This window comes from Mauremys mutica, chromosome 5 (assembly GCF_020497125.1).
Source record: "Mauremys mutica isolate MM-2020 ecotype Southern chromosome 5, ASM2049712v1, whole genome shotgun sequence".
Taxonomy (NCBI): Eukaryota; Metazoa; Chordata; order Testudines; family Geoemydidae; genus Mauremys; species Mauremys mutica.
In genome coordinates this window covers 21,829,609-21,845,830 of record NC_059076.1, presented here as the reverse complement: position 1 = coordinate 21,845,830, position 16,222 = coordinate 21,829,609, and the positions used below count along the sequence as shown (strand labels likewise).

General features: G+C 42.5%; 1 protein-coding gene and 1 long non-coding RNA gene across 3 annotated transcripts in view; one reads left to right on the top strand and one right to left on the bottom strand.

Moving 5' to 3' along the window:
• Positions 1-16,222, top strand: part of LIN54 (lin-54 DREAM MuvB core complex component) — a 66,836-nt gene that overhangs the window by 4,244 nt on the left and 46,370 nt on the right. Inside the window, exon 1 of one of the 2 annotated variants that reach the window (XM_045019792.1) lies at positions 4,510-4,674. The exons of the other annotated variant lie outside the window; for it this stretch is intronic. Coding sequence (XP_044875727.1) covers positions 4,650-4,674 — 25 coding nt within the window. The 5' untranslated portion in view covers positions 4,510-4,649. Of the gene's footprint in view, positions 1-4,509; positions 4,675-16,222 lie in introns of those variants that run through there. 2 annotated transcript variants of the gene reach the window in all.
• On the bottom strand, positions 257-4,277 carry LOC123371917. Its single transcript, XR_006580007.1, has 3 exons — positions 3,805-4,277; positions 2,803-2,844; positions 257-456 (listed from the first exon to the last, which is right to left on the bottom strand). It is a non-coding gene; the product is annotated as an uncharacterized LOC123371917 (long non-coding RNA).

Sequence of the window (16,222 nt, the reverse complement as noted above, 5' to 3'; positions counted from 1 at the left end):
TCAGAATTTCTCAGGGTTTGTTTGTTTTTTAAACCAAATGGTTTTGTTGATGTGCAACTATTCTGAAAGAATAACCTTATTCATAACTTTAATAGATGTTAATGATACAAAGTAACCTTCAGGGTTATAAACTGGTGTTTAGTCACTACAGGTTTATGCTTAGGTTCAACAGAAATTTCTGGCAAACATCAACATATATCATCTCTAATAACATAGAGAGAGTCAAGGTGAGTGAGATAATATTTTTTGTCTCTAATATCATGGGACCAGTACAGCTACCAACCCTGCATACAGATAGCATATGGCATTTTTCATCAAGACCTTATCACATTGCCAAATTTACAGAGTTAGGGATCGTGTTGTAGCACTGTTTCGTTTTGCTTCTGTAGGTGGTACCTAGCTGAGTTAGAGCCACCCTTCCAAGCTATGGCAGAGATCCTGAGAGGTGCTGAACACCTAAAAAAAAACAAAAAAAACCAATAGGAGATTGGTATATCTCCTAGAGCTGGAAGGGACCTTGAAAGGTCATTGAGTCCAGCCCCCTGCCTTCACTAGCAGGACCAATTTTTGCCCCAGATCCCTAAGTAGCCCCCTCAAGAATTGAACTCACAACCCTGGGTTTAGCAGGCCAATGCTCAAACCACTGAGCTATCTCTCCCCCCAAATTACTATTCTTAGAATTTATGAGGGGCATGCCCCAGACTACAGCCCTAACTGGGTAGTATAAAATGCTTGGGGTGTTGTTATAAGTACACTTGATAGTTCAGCTAGGCCCTTAGACCTTTTAAATTACCTCTTTCTATAACTTTCTGAAAAATCTTTTAGCTTAAAGTTTCTTGTGCATTATTAAATAGAATTCATCCTATTTTTTTAAAATCTCACACAGTAGAACCTCAGTTAAACACACTTCAGGAATGAAGATTGATTGTCACTCTGAAATGTTCACAACTCTGTACAAAATACTATGGTTGTGCTTTTGAAAGTTTACAACTGAACATTGACTTAATACAGTGTTGAAACTTTACTATGCAGAAGAAAAGTGCTGCTTTTAACCATCTTAATTTAAATGAAAAAACACCGGAGAAGTTTCCCTACTTCAATTTTTTGAAAATTTCCTTTTATTTTTTTAAGTTGTTTACATTTAACACAGTACAGTATTTATTTTTTGTTCCCTGATGCCTGATTGCATACTTCCCGTTCAAAATGAGGTGTGTGGTTGACCAGTCAGTTCAGAACTCTGTGGTTCTACTGTACTTGCTGTGAACTTTGTGCTCAGTGATGCCAAGTGCCTTTCACATGTTGGAAGACATTGGCTTAGAAATGTTAAGTACTTTATTCTAAAATCCCATGACATTCAGTACATGGATTTACCACTTGTTTTTAAACCCACTGAAATATGGAACTCCAGATACACCTGCATGTGCGCAGGAGTATCAGGAATGAAGTACATTGAAATGCAGTGTCAACTGGTTAAAAGGAATTAGACTTGTTTTGAATTCTCTGAGCCTTCTTCAGTCTTAACTATCATCCCTCCTCCCCACTTGTGGTGCAACAGCATAGTATTATTTAGAAGGGTTTGTCCTTAGTAACTCTGAATGAGTTTAAACTGATTGCACTGTATGTATGCTCAGCTTTAGGTTTCAGAAGCTATTGCTCCATACAGTGCATGTAAACATGAAGGATTAGTGGAATGCCATAAGAGGAGAAAAGCTGTTAGAGGTTTGGTGCTTCTTCCCCTATCACTTAAAGGCCATGTCTACACTAGCTAGCTTACAGCAGCACAGCTATACTGCTGTAAGATCACTCGTGTAGCCGCTCTATGCCAACAGAAGAGGGCTCTCCCGTCGGCATAATAAAACTACCTCCACAAGCAGCAGCTCTATTGCCGCGTGGTAGTGTGCACACTGCTATGGCAGTGGAACCCAGTCGCTCAGAGGGGTGTTCCCTCCCTCCCCCCACACCTCCGAGTGACATACGTTGTGCTGACATAAGTGGTAGCACAGACATGGCTTGACTCTCTTCATGTTTGATTTTTCCTCCCCTGGATTTAAGATAGCATTAGAGCTGGCCTTTGGTAATGGCCCTGCACTTAGTTTTGTCCAGATTAATAACCAGACCAAGAGGTGCCCTATGAGTCTGATGGCCTTTGTGATGCTTATAGGCCACTGAACTGCTAAGTCTTTTTTTCTGCTAAATTTAATATACTAGCACATTCACAACACTGTGTATGTAACATTTTCTGGGTATGCACACGTTGCTTATTAAGGTTGTGAGAGCACCTAGTACTTTAAGTTGTTTTGTATTTGTTTCTTGCATTATAACAAACACTTAATACCCTATTAGTGCATGGTACAGGTTTGCCATACCAGATCAAACTACTAACAAGGGTTACCACCTGATGCTTCAGAGCAGAGCTTGAATATTTCACACCTCTTGATAGCCAGGAGTAGAAAAAGCTGGGAATAGAGAAGGTTCTGGGAATTTTTATGGAGATGGGCCTAGAGCCTGATTAGATGCTCCATCTTTTGTTTTAACTGCTGAATGGTAGATACCATATGCCACTTCCTCTAGCTGTTGGAAAGATGAGCTTATGGTTAAGGGACTCAGGAGGAGGGTGTTCAATTCTTTGCTCTGCCTTTAGATATGATGTGTGAACCCAGGCTAGTCACTTAGTCTCCATGTGTTTCTATTCCCCCTTCTGCAATAAATGAGATATTACTCTCCTACTTCTCAGGGAGGATATATTTAGTGATATTTGAGGCACTGAGATTCTACAGGACTGGGCACCATATGAGCACTTACCTACAGGAACATCTTGTTGCTGCTTTCTCTGCTCAAAAGCTCCTGAGGGAAGGGAGAAAAAATGATTTCTTCCACTAACAGTTTTTTGGGTGGTCCTCCCTTGTGAATAACGTCTATCTACCACTGTTCAAAGTTTTCCAAATCAGCAGTGTAAAACTGATGAGATTCTGGCTTGCACTGCTGTCCACAGGATTCTGAATAGCAGCAGCGAAAATGACTAGAATCTTGTTAATCTGACAGTGCTGCTTATTAAAGCTATGGACATCAACAGATTAAGTCTGCATAGACTCATACCCTTTAAGATCAGAAGGGACCATCATGATCTAGTTCAAGGGTTCTCAAACTTGATTGCATCACAAACCCCTTCTGACAGCAAAAATTACTATACAACCCCAGCGGGGGGGGGGACGGACACCAAAGCCTGAGCCCACCTGAGTCCCATCGCACAGGGTGGGGGAGCCAAAGCCTGAGCCCCACTTCCCCAGGTGGGGAAGGGGATCAAAGCTGAAGCCCAAGGACTTCTGTCCCAGCCAGGGGGGCCGGAGCCCCGATGGCCAGGGCTCAATCCCTTGGGCTTTGGCCCCAAGCCCCAGAAAAATCTAAGCCAGCCCTGACAATCCCATTAAAATGGGGTCATGACCCAGTTTGAGAACCGCTGATCCAATCTGACTTCCTACCCATTGCAGGCCACAGAGCCTCACCCACCCACTATGTAACAGACTTCTAACCTCTGGCTGAGTTACTGAAGTCCTCAAATGATGGTTTAAAGATTTCAAGTCACAGAGAATCCACCATTTGCACTAGTTTAAACCTGCAAGTGACCCATACCCCAGGTTGCAGAGGAAGGCAAAAAATCCACAGGGTCTCTGACAACCTAACCAAGGGGTAAATTCCTTCCTGACCCAAATATGAGTTAACTTCCTAATGCAAAGGTAATGTAGTTTTAAGACCAGCTTTGCTAGTAATTTAAAGGGATACATCTGCATTATATAGCATACTCACCACATATGCACCCCCAGGAGTCAGGGTGTTATCATAGTTTTTTCCTCTAGCACCCTTTACAGGCCACCTATCTTCACACATCCCTGACTTCCAAAGTCTTCTGTGGCCTGGCCTTCTGAGCAACTCACATAAGTTCTAAACCTCTTCTAGGATAACAAAAGTCTACTGAAAAATCCAAGTAAACCTCTAAACTAACGAGTCTTCCACCCACTGAGACTTCACTGAAGTGCTCATACTTGCCCTACTTTTGGCCTTCCCTCCCACAGGCACCTAACCTATTCATGCAGAGTTCCTCCCCTGTTGTTTCTTGTTCAGCAGGGTTTTCTCCTACTGCCTCATCTTCCTGGGAACTCCAGCAGCTTCCCCATGGCCTCTCTTATGCTCTTTCTAAGCCTTGCCTTAAGGTTCACACCCCCAAGAAACTCTCTATCAGGTTTTTTTCCTGGAAGAGTGTCCTGCCTTTTCTGCAGTCATTCTCAAAGTCTGCTTATAAGAGCTGTGTGACTAGCAGCTCATATCTAGTTTTGGCCAGGAGGCAATAAAGCATTCACCCAATAGGTATGGAGCCTGTCGCTAATTGGGTTCCACCACCACAGCCACCTCCTCCTCCTCTAGCAGGTGATGGGGATTCACCTTATCACAGTCTGCTTGATATCTAGTCAGTTTTTAAAAAGAGTTTTAGAAGTTTCAGTATTACACCTACCCCCTAAATTCCTACTGCCAGTCTTTATGGTTTTAATATCAAATTTTACTATAAAACATTTTCTCTCCCATTTGTGTGAAAGACTAGCAGAAAGAGGGTAACTGATTATACACGGGAGGAAGTGAAACTGATCACACAAAGCATGCTAAAGTGGTCAAATGCTCAAGGTAAGCAAGTTGAAAAAATAGAAAAAGCTTTTGTCTGTAATCTTTCACTTACACTAATTAGAGTGTTACTTGTAACAGTAGGTAAAAAAATATTTTCAGACAGACATATGATTTTAAGTCTGTGTCTCTTTAATATTTTTTAAAAATGAAATCTTTAATTGTGCAGAAATGGCTGATTAGGGAAAGATTCCTACTGGTATGTGGGCAAATTGATTTTTCAAGCGATGCTTTTGAAGAAGAGAACCACCTGACCCCCCTGTAATGAACCTAACTAATGCTGACATGACTTACTAGTTTTCTCATCTTTAGAAATTAAGTCTATGAGACTTATATTGCCTAATATATCCTATATTGGTGACATTTTATAGTTGATAACTTAAATGCACAAAACTAATGAAATTGTCATGACTCCCACAGTTGCATACCTTACCCATCTTGTATAGATGCTGTCCCTTACTTCAATATAAGTTCTGTTACACATAAAGGCATATATTTAATAACACTGAGAAGTACAGAATGATAGATAAGCGTGAGGGAGATGAGTTGAAATTGCCATGAGAGAACCATAACTTTGAATTTTCTGATTCTTGTCTGGTCGCATTTGTTTAACATATGTCTGAGAATGTAAGGGGTGTCTTTTGGCAAAACATCTGTTTAATTTTAGTTTAGTAGTTCTTGGGAATAATTAAAGGAAAAAAACTGGTTCCTTGCTCACTATGTATTGCAACTGGATAGGATAGGGAGCAGGGATTGTGTTTGTCCTGAAACGGCCTGCTTTGGCATTGATATTTGATAATCTTAATTTCTCTCATGTCACTGTGAAGAACAAAGACCTCTAGGACAGCAGTTCTCAGCCAGGGGTCCGAGGTCCCCTGGGGGGCTGTGAGCAGGTCTCAGGGGGACTGCCAAGCAGGGCCAGCGTTAGACTCACTGGGGTCCAGGGCAGAAAGCCCAAACCCCCCCACCTGGGGCTGAAGCTGAAGCCTGAGCAACTTAGCTTCACTGGGCCCCCTGTGGCATGGGGCCCTGGGCAGTTGCCCTGCTTTCTACCCCCTAATGCCGGCCCTACCTTTCATATGCAGAAAAACAGATGTTGTAGCACAGGTGGGCTGTAGAATTTTTATAGCATGTTGGGTGGGGCCTCAGAAATAAAAAGGTTGAGAACCCCCTGCTCTGGGACAATACAAACATTTTTCTACTTGTAACAAAGTGTCTCGTATTTTTATTGGGGTGGTGGTTTGTGGAAATAAAATGATCCTTTCTCATTTGTTTCACATGATCACTTTTTTTTTAAATCTATTTCTTTGAAAGTGAAAGTGTAACAATGGGGATAATACGTATATCAAATCTGCAGATTTTTTGTGGCATTACATTTTCTACTTCTTTCTATTGGCCAGGACTAGGTTACAGGTTCATCTTTTGTTTTATTAAAAAAAGGTTTGTGTCTATACAGCGCACAGAATATTCATTAAAAGGACTGCTGCTTTAAGGAATACCTCTGCATATTCCCTCTTGAGGGTTGTACTGCTGAGCTTTGGAAGCTTTCTGGAAAGCAGTGCCTATTGGGACAGCTGCATTGAATGTTCAGTGCAGGGGTTATAAAAGTGCCGTGTGGTCCCAGCCACCTTAGTTCCTAGCTCTGTTCAGCTAGTTATGTGCCTGAAGCTATTTTAGGGGACATTTGGCTAAAAACTCCAACTTTCAAATTGTATTATAGGTAGTAAGAAACTGTTAGGTAGTTTGTGCCATTGCAGATAGGGTTTGTCTGGACAAAGTTCCTTCATCCTTTTTGGTCATGGGTGATCGGACCGCCAAAGATCCAAGAAGAATGGATAAGAAGCATGGATTTAAGCAGTGTGCTCCTGCCCCTTCACGTTTCCAGAGGAAAACATGCACTCACATTGTTTGTGCTGCCTAGCGGAAGTCCATTCCAACAATCAACACTTGTTGTGTGGTGCCTTTACACTTGACCACCTGCCACCAATAGGCAACAGAGGGTCTATGCCTTTTTCACCAAGGACACCTGGTGAAGGAGGGCATAGACCACAAACAAGGAAAGAACTCTTGGCTTCCCTTGTGAAGGAACAAAGCAGGGCTGGCTTTGTCTTTAAAGCCAGGGAAGACAGGGATGACCTCTGCTGAAAAAATTGGTGTCAGATAGCTTGAGGGCCCTGTCTGTAGTGCCTGAAGCCTCATCAGCAGTAAGAATTTCCACTCTGAGAAGTGAGCCTTCCCCTGTTGAAACTTTATTGGTGTTAGCAAGTGGCTCAAGTCACAGGCTGCAGGAATGATCTGAGTAGTACTTGAAACGGGGAACCTGCTGTTCAAGTTGTGGAGCTGTCCTTTCCTAGATCTCTTCATGACAAACAGAAATTTTAATTGTCCTTAGTTCAGTTCCAGAACAAGTGAGGACAAACTTGGATCACAAATGCATTTCTGTTAAACTGGAGGAAAAAAGTGCTTTATTTGGTTCTGTTAGCGATTTAAAAATAAATAAACCAAACTAGACCATGGCGCAGAGTGTTTGTTCCAGCATGGGCCAGACAGTATTAGAACACAGATCTCCTAGATTTGTTATTGGGGTCTTTGTTTCTTCTAGTGATGTCAGTGGCCCTGCTGTCTCAGGAACTCAGTCTTGGGTTGCATTTCAGTCTGGAATTGCACTGTGCCACAGCTTGGATAACAAGACATGGAATAATTCTGTCATCATATGCTCTGTGCAAGGGGACCTTTTAGTGGAAAATGTTTTTACTTGGGGTAGTAGATAATAATCCTTTTCTACATTCTGGGTGTATGCAATCTATTTTGGGCTACCTATTCTACCTAAAATCTCTCAGTCTCTCCTTGTCTTTTATAAAGGTATGTGTCTGCCATCTCAGTGTATCATCTGCCAATGGACAGTTCTATTGCATTCAGCCCTCTCACTATCAAAACATTCCTGAAAGGTGTAGTGAACAGTTCCCCTCTAGTAAGAGATCTTAACCCTGTGCTGACATGTTTGGTGGACTCACCGTTTGAGCCCTTGGAAGCGTGCTCTTTATTTCACTTGTTAGAAAAGACAGCTGTTATAATCAGAGTTTCATCTCTGAGCAGAGTGAGTGGCAGGTTTTAATTCTCTCTATTGTATTCCACAGGGACTACTTTGTCCTGCATTGTCATCCAAAATTTATTCTGACACAAAAATGCTCTGGTGTGTAACAGTCACAGTTGCTCAAGTTTGGGCTAGTAATAGTTGACATTAAAACCTAGGAATTCGGCCACTAAGTTATCGCACACACAACAACCAATCAACAATAAGATATACTAAGCACAATATTTATTTGTCCCATTCAACAAAGCAAGCTTATCTGTCCATGTGTTATGGTCCAAGCATAACATTTAAAAACAATCAGAGACAACTTTGTCCATCCATAAGAAAGTTTCAGTGGTCAATGTCCATCAACACTAGACTACTTTATATTTGGTTATGCAGTTGTTCTGCAAATTCAATCCACAGGTAACACATGAATAGATAATTTTTTCACATCTTAGCTCATAGTGTTAAATAGCATGCCAGTAGCCATCATTCACTCTATTAATCCAACACTTCACATGCCAGCAGCACATTGTGGTAGTGCCTATACAAATCTCATAAACCTAGAAAATGAATTTATAGAAATGAGATGAAAAAGCAAAGGATAGTGTCCTGAGAATCTCAAAGCATTTTACATATGTGGGTCGCTTTTCCCTAATTTTTTTAGATAGGGAAACAGAATCACAGAGTGATTGCTAAAGGGACAGTATGAATTATGGACCCACGACTTCTTACATAATGAAGTGAGAATTACAACAAAAAAAAAAATCTAACAGCATAGCTAATTTGGTTCTGAGTATGGCCACTGGAAATAAACTGGTCTCTCATACCAGTATTGGTCTTGTTTCCAGTCAGCATCACTTTTAGGTTTTAATTCAAAAGCAAAGGCTTGGGTTACAAGCGCTGCAAAGAGTTTGGTTTTTTGTTTAAACAATTCCATTGGAATAAAAATTTGCTGTTGGTCTTCACTTTTATAAAACCTGTATTTGAGGGTAAATGGGACCCCACAATGTCCTCCTAAGTGACTTGTCCAAGGTTACACAGTGAATCAGTGCTGGGTGGAAACAAAGCTCAAGTCTCCTGATGCCCAGCTCCCTGGTCTAACCATTAGAAAATGTTGCATTTGCTATTTGTTTCCCAAAAGGAAAAGGGAACAAAAGTCATTTTTACAACAGCTTCAAAACTTTGTAGCTCTGAGTTTTAGGTCCCTTTGTTCCTGTACTGGTCCATTTAACAAGAGGAATAGGGAGAAGGAGGAGTAGTGGACCTTGTGAAATTGAAAGACAGTTTCAAATTTCCTGTAAATAAGAAATTACATCTGCTACTTGCCTGATGCCGAAAATCATAAGCTGTAAATATTTCACCAGAAGCAATAAAGCAATTAAAATTGCTTGTGATCCTCCTGATAAATTTGTCTTACAGCATTATAAAGGGAAGACATAGCACATTATCTTCCCTTATTTCACATATTTTCAGTGTTACCACTTGCAGTTGCATAATAACTAGAAGAGAGATGTGCAGTGCAATAAATAATTATGAATCCAGCAATAATTATCTATCTCTTTATGGAAGTAGCACAGTTTTTGGTGATAAAAGTGAATTTTCAAAATGCTTAGCAGTTTATTGCTAATGATAGAAAGATAACTGATGTATGATAGATGTTAGAGAATTCTTTTTAAAAAATTAATATTTGGTGTTCCATTTCTGACATATGAAGGCTCTTAGACTTTTTTTTAAATAAATGCTTAAATGTGAGCTCCACACTATTCAAAAATCACAGAAATAAAATTCTTAGATTTGGAATACTGTTGTGCTTGAAGTGTGTGTGTGTGTGTCTGTTTACACACATACATGTCACAGACAAAAATAAAAGACCACAAAACTCCTAATTAAAATCAGGTTAATTTAAAAATTACATTATATAAATCAATGAGGCCAGTGAGTTGCTAGTGAAGTGTAATTAGTCATTTATTTTCTTATGATCTATTTGCCTTCACATGTAATCTGATGTGAATTCCATACATAATGTGGAGATGGGCAGGCATCTTGTATTTTGTTTTTAAACCTATACCTGCTGTTATTTAGTGCACTGAATTGTTGGGGCACCTTTTACTATGTATTAAAAATACTCTTGTGGTTAAGGGAAGATTCTGTTACTCATGTCAAGCACCAGTTAGGGAACTTAAATATAATCGTTTAGGTATTTGTAATATTACTGTCACCAGGTTATTTAGGCACCAACTGTTTAATGTCCTTTGTGGGTAATATTAGATTGTTTTTATTTCATCATGAAGGATAAAGAGGAGACAACTCTTCCTAGTGACTAGAGCAGGGGATTGGGAGTCAGGCCTGCTGGTTTTGTGAATCATGTGCAATGTGATTGTAGGCATCTTATCTATCTTTTTAATGCCTCAGTTTAATCCATGTGTAAATGGGTATAATATTTACATTACTCCTGAGGATGTTGTCATATTTGGTAGAGCACTTTGCAATCCTCAGCTAAAAGAGCCTTTTTATTTGCAAATTACTGCAATTATTAAATTCTTATTTTCATCTCACCTGTGTTGTACTGAGATTCTTCTGCTTGTCCTGAGCTCTGTTGAGGATCTGGGAATAGTAGGATAGGACCTGAGTTTCCTAGATACAATAGATTAGTTAAATTCAAGTGACAGCCTTAACAGTACCTAATTGCCATTTATGCCTTTTGGAAATCCCCCCCCCCCCCCCAAATGTGAATGTGTTGCAATTATTTTTGTTTAGTTTCCTCTGTTTTTAAGACCAGGATTCAGCTAATGATGGAATAATAATATGTTACATAAGACGCATCCGGAATTATCTTCTTACTAGGAGGTACTTTTCCATACAATATTATCATCTGTTTTTGGCAATATGCCCCATTAAAATCTGTGTTGTAAGTATTCTATTCCCTGAAGTGAGACTCTGCAAAGTAAACTATAAAATGCAGTTTAACTGCTTATGGATCAGTGCTCTTAAGATACACCAATAACATACTATGTAATTATTACACAACATGCTATATAAAGTCCTACTAAAATTTGTAGCTTAAGTATTCTGTTTATTGCAATGGACCTTTGTACAGTAACAATAATGCTTAGATCCACTCCTGCTGAAATTACTGGCAGAGGGCTTGATCTTGAGAGGTGCTGAATGTAGCAATTCCCATCTGAAATCAATGTGAATTGTGTGTGTTCCCTGCCACTCAGTATCAGGCCCAGAATGGCAGCTGAAACATTTCTTGTTCCAAAGTGTGTGTGTTTAATGTGATATTGTCATCGGTTCTGAAATCTTCCACTGCTTGGCATAAAGGGACACTTTAAACTTAAGCACCATATTCTAAATAAACTTCTTTGCCTTGGTTACCCTTGAGGTAATTAAAAAGGAAATAATTTTTATATCTACTTTACCCCATTTATGTTCTTCATTTACTTTTTGCAGTTCTCTCATTTTGGATAATGAAAATCAATGAAGATGGATTCACGATTCTAGTTTTTCACTTTCAGGTTCTTAGTGGTGTAATGTTTGGGTTTCAAAAGCTGCAGGGGAATGGTGTGTATTTAAAAGCTGTTTTCACAGTTATTTTAGTTGTGCGGCTATTTCTGTTGGTTCTCACAATTTACATGTGAATGTTGGGTCAGATTTAAGGTGAGAATTCATAACAAAGTCCAATATGTATTTGATTGGATGATTTGAGTGTAGAGAAGCATAAGGGTGACTCTATGGACATTTTCAACATGTGTTTATTGATATTGCCCATCATCACTGGATCTTTTTTTCAGTTTCTGTGAAACTGCATGAAATCGACAAAAGCTGGCATGAAACCAAAAGAGGGGTAAAGGAAAAGCTGTTAGTCTGTGACTTTTACACAGGAGCTTGTTGTGAAATTAGAATATGGCTTCCAATTTAAAATTAAACCTTCTAACTATTCCTACAACGTTTTATTGGAGTGAATGGTGCATGGATCCAATTCCTTTCTGCTGAATGTAATATTTAATATTTGTGTAATAAATGGCAAACGTTTTTAAGGTTTTCATGTTAACGTAATTGCGCAGCCTAAAACCATTTCTCTTAATGAAAAGGGGGGAGGGAGAGAACAAAAGAAACATGGGTATTTAAGCTAATTTGTAACTTTGTTTTCTTGGTAACCCCAGCGTTATCTTATTTATCAAGTTGCCCACTGACAACTTGTTGCTGCCTTCCTAAGCAGGACATGCCCATGTATGTCAGGGGCATTTTTCTTCTTCAGATCTGTGAAATGTTAATTAACCTGCTTGGTAAAAAGTACTTTATATCTGTAAAGCTATCTACAAACAGTAACCATGGCTAGGGCTACGATTTTGTGACTAAGATCAAGGAAGTCACGGAATCCGCGACTTCCAGAGACCTCCATGACTTGAGCCCCCACCTCCTGGGAGCTGTAGGGTTCCCTGCTACCCCTAGCAGGTGGCCGGGGTGCCCCGGAGCACAGAACTGATGCAGGCAGCCCGGGGTGCCCCGGAGCGCCGAGCCAGGCCCCCCGGGTGGTGTGGGGAGCCTGCAGCTCCCCATTTTGTCATGCATATTTTTAGTAAAAGTTACAGATAGGCTTCCGTGAATTTTTCTTTATTGCCCATGACCTGTCCGTGACTTTTACTAAAAATATCCATGGCAAACTCTTAGCCTTAACTATGGCTATGTCTAAGCTAGCACTTTTGTTGGTAAAACATTTGTCGGTTAGGAGTGTGAAAAACCACACTCCTGACTGACATAAGTTTCACCAACAAAAGTGCCAGTTTGGACAGTACTATGTAGACGGGAGACGTAGCTGCCGCTGCTCGTTGGGGGTGGTTTAATTATGCCGTATGAGCTCTCTCTCCTGCCGGCATAGTGCAGCTACATGGGAGACCTTACAGCAGCACAGCGGTGCTGTTGTAAGGTCTGTAGTGTAGACCTAGCCTTAGTGCTAAGTATTATTAAAGGACAGTCACTGTTACTCAGCAAGTGGAGTTTCCCATTGATTCTGTCACTCCATGTCTGGAATTAGCAGAACCAGATGGAATTTGACTTTCCTGAATTTGCAATGAGGCATAAATAACAATTTAGTCAGCTCTGAGAAGTTTGGCAGGTGCTACAACAAAAATACATACACATTCTTGAAAGTCAGGATGATGAAATGTAGCTATGGGTATGTCTACACTACGGGATTATTCCAATTTTACAGAAACCATTTTTTTAAAACAGATTGTATAAAGTCGAGTGCACGCGGCCACACTAAGCACATTAATTCGGCGGTGTGTGTCCACGTACCCAGGCTAGCGTCGATTTCCGGAGTGTTGCACTGTGGGTAGCTATCCCATAGCTATCCCATAGTTCCTGCAGTCTCCCCCGCCCATTAGAATTCTGGGTTGAGATCCCAGTGCCTGATGGGGCAAAAAACATTGTCGCGGGTGGTTCTGGGTACAGCCTCAGCCCTCCCTCCCTGCAAGTAGCAGACAACAGTTTCGCGCCTTTTTCCCTGGGTGAACTGTGCAGACGCCATTCCATGGCAAGCATGGACCCTGCTCAGCTCAAGACAGCAATCGTGGACGTTATAAACACCTTGCGCATTCTCGTGCAGTCAATGCTGAACCAGGACCTGCACAACCAATCGAGGAGGCGGCGGCTACGGCAGCTCGGCGATGAGAGTGATGAGGACATGGATACAGAATTCTCTCAAACCGCAGGCCCCTGCGCTTTGGAGATCCTGCTGGTAATGGGGCAGGTTCTAGCCATTGAACGCCAATTTTGGGCCCGGGAAACAAGCACAGACTGGTGGGACTGCATAGTGTTGCAGGTGTGGGACGATTCCCAGTGGCTGCGAAACTTTCGCATGCGTAAGGGCACTTTCATGGAACTTTGTGACTTGCTTTCCCCTGCCCTGAAACGCCAGAATACCACGATGAGAGCAGCCGTCACAGTTGAGAAGCAAGTGGCAAGAGCCCTCTGGAAGCTTGCAACGCCAGACAGCTACTGGTCAGTCGGGAATCAATTTGGAGTGGGCAGATCTACTGTGGAGGCTACTGTGATGCAAGTAGCCAAAGCAATTAAGCTGCTGCTACGAAAGGTTGTGACTCTGGGAAATGTGCAGGTCATAGTGGATGGCTTTGCTGCAATGGGATTCCCTAACTGTGGTGGGGCGATAGATGGAACCCATATCCCTATCTTGGCACTGGAGCACCAGGGCACCCAGTACGTAAACCGCAAGGGGTACTTTTCAATGGTGCTGCAAGCACTGGTGGATCACAAGGGACGTTTCACCAACATCCACGTGGGATGGCCAGGAAGGATTCATGACGCTCGCGTCTTCAGGAACACTACTCTGTTTAAACGGCTGCAGCAAGGGAATTACTTCCCAGACCAGAAAATAACAGTTGGGGATGTTGAAATGCCTGTAGTTATCCTGGGGGACCCAGCCTACCCCTTGATGCCATGGCTCATGAAGTCATACACAGGCAGCCTGGACAGTAGTCAGGAGTTGTTCAACTACAGGCTGAGCAAGTGCAGAATGGTGGTGGAATGTGCATTTGGCCGTTTAAAGGCGCACTGGCGCACATTACTGACTCGCTCAGACCTCAGCCAAACCAATGGCCCCATTGTTATTGCTGCTTGCTGTGTGCTCCACAATCTCTGTGAGAGTAAGGGGGAGACCTTTATGGCGGGGTGGGAGGCTGAGGCAAATCACCTGGCCGCTGATTATGCGCAGCCAGACACCAGGGCGATTAGAAGAGCACACCAGGAAGCAATGCGCATCAGAGAAGCTTTGAAAACCAGTTTCATCACAGGCCAGGGTACAGTGTGACTGTTCTGTTTGTTTCTCCTTGATGAAACCTCCCCTACCCCCCCGATTGACTCATTCCCTGTAAGCCACCCACCCTCCCCCTTCGATTACCGCTTGCTTCCTAAGGAAATAAAGTCACTCTCGTTTAAAAATCATGTATTCTTTATTAATTAATTATAAAAAGAGGGAGAGAACTGACAAGGTAGCCCAGGTGGGGTTTGGGAGGAGGATAGGAGGGAAGGAAAAGGCCACCAAAAAAATTTCAAAATAATGACAGCCTTTTGGTTGGGCTGTCCACTGGGGTGGAATGGGCGGGTGCACGGAGCCTCCCCCCATGCGTTCTTAAGTCGTCTGGTGGGTGAGGAGGCTAAGGAACATGGTGAGGGGGGAGGGTGGTTATACAGGGGCTGCAGCAGCACTCTGTGATCCTGCTGCCATTCCTGAAGCTCCACCAGATGCCGGAGCATGTCCGTTTGATCACGCAGCAGCCCCAGCATTGCATCATGCCTCCTCTGATCTTCCTGCCGCCACCTCTCATCTCGAGTGTCTCTCCTCTCCTCACGTTCACTGGCATCTTTCCTGTACTTTGATACCACGTCCTTCCACTCATTCAGATGAGCTCTTTCATTGTGGGTCACTTCCATGATTTCCGAGAACATTTCGTCTCGCGTCTTTTTTTTTCGCCCCCTTATCTGAGATAGCCTTCGGGATGGAGGAGGGAGACTTGAAAAATTTGCAGCTGCAGGAGGGAGGGAAAAAAGGGAGAGAAGTATTTAAAAAGATACATTTTACAGAACAATGGTTATACTCTTTCACGGTGAACAACACTATTCACCTTACATTGAACATGTGATCTCACTACAAGGTCGCATTTTGCATCTTAATATTGAGTGCTGCGGCTTTGGTGTTAGAGATCACAGACGCAGGTCCGGGCATCAGAATTCGGCTTGCATGCGGCCATGGTAAGCCATTGTCTTTCGGCTTCTGCAGCCTTCATATATCCAGCGCCCTCCTTTCCCGAATAGCAAGCAAAGCCCGTTGAGTGCTGCTTCTTTCCTGTTAACGTGGAGCACCAGAACCTCCCCCATCCAATTCTCTGGGATGATCGCTTTACCCCTCCACCCACCACGTGGCTGGTATCATGGAAGATCGCTGCTAGCCACCCTCCCCCACACCACGTGGCTGGTAGCAGGGAAGATCCCAGCTAGCCAAACGCGAAAAAGCTCAGCGCCAATCACACCCCCTCTTCCCCCCGGCTTGGCTAAATGCAGGGAAGGATTTCTTTTAAGCCACAGGCAAACAGCCCAGCCATCTCTGAAACCCTTAATTAAATTCCCGTATTTCAACCAGGTTACCGTGAACGATATCACTCTCCTGAGGATAACACAGCGAGATAAAGGACGGATGTTGCTTGAATGCCAGCAAACACCGGGACCATACGCAGCTGGGCTTTGTCATTCAGTGATACCAGATTATTTGCTATATGCATGGCGTGGTCAAGTGTCCTACCATGGAGGACGGAATAAGGCTGCCCTGCCCAGAAACCTTCTGCAAAGGCTTTTGGAGTACCTCCAGGAGAGCTTCATGGAGATGTCCCTGGAGGATTTCCGCTCCATCCCCAGACATGTTAACAGACTTTTCCAGTAACTTTACTGGCCGCG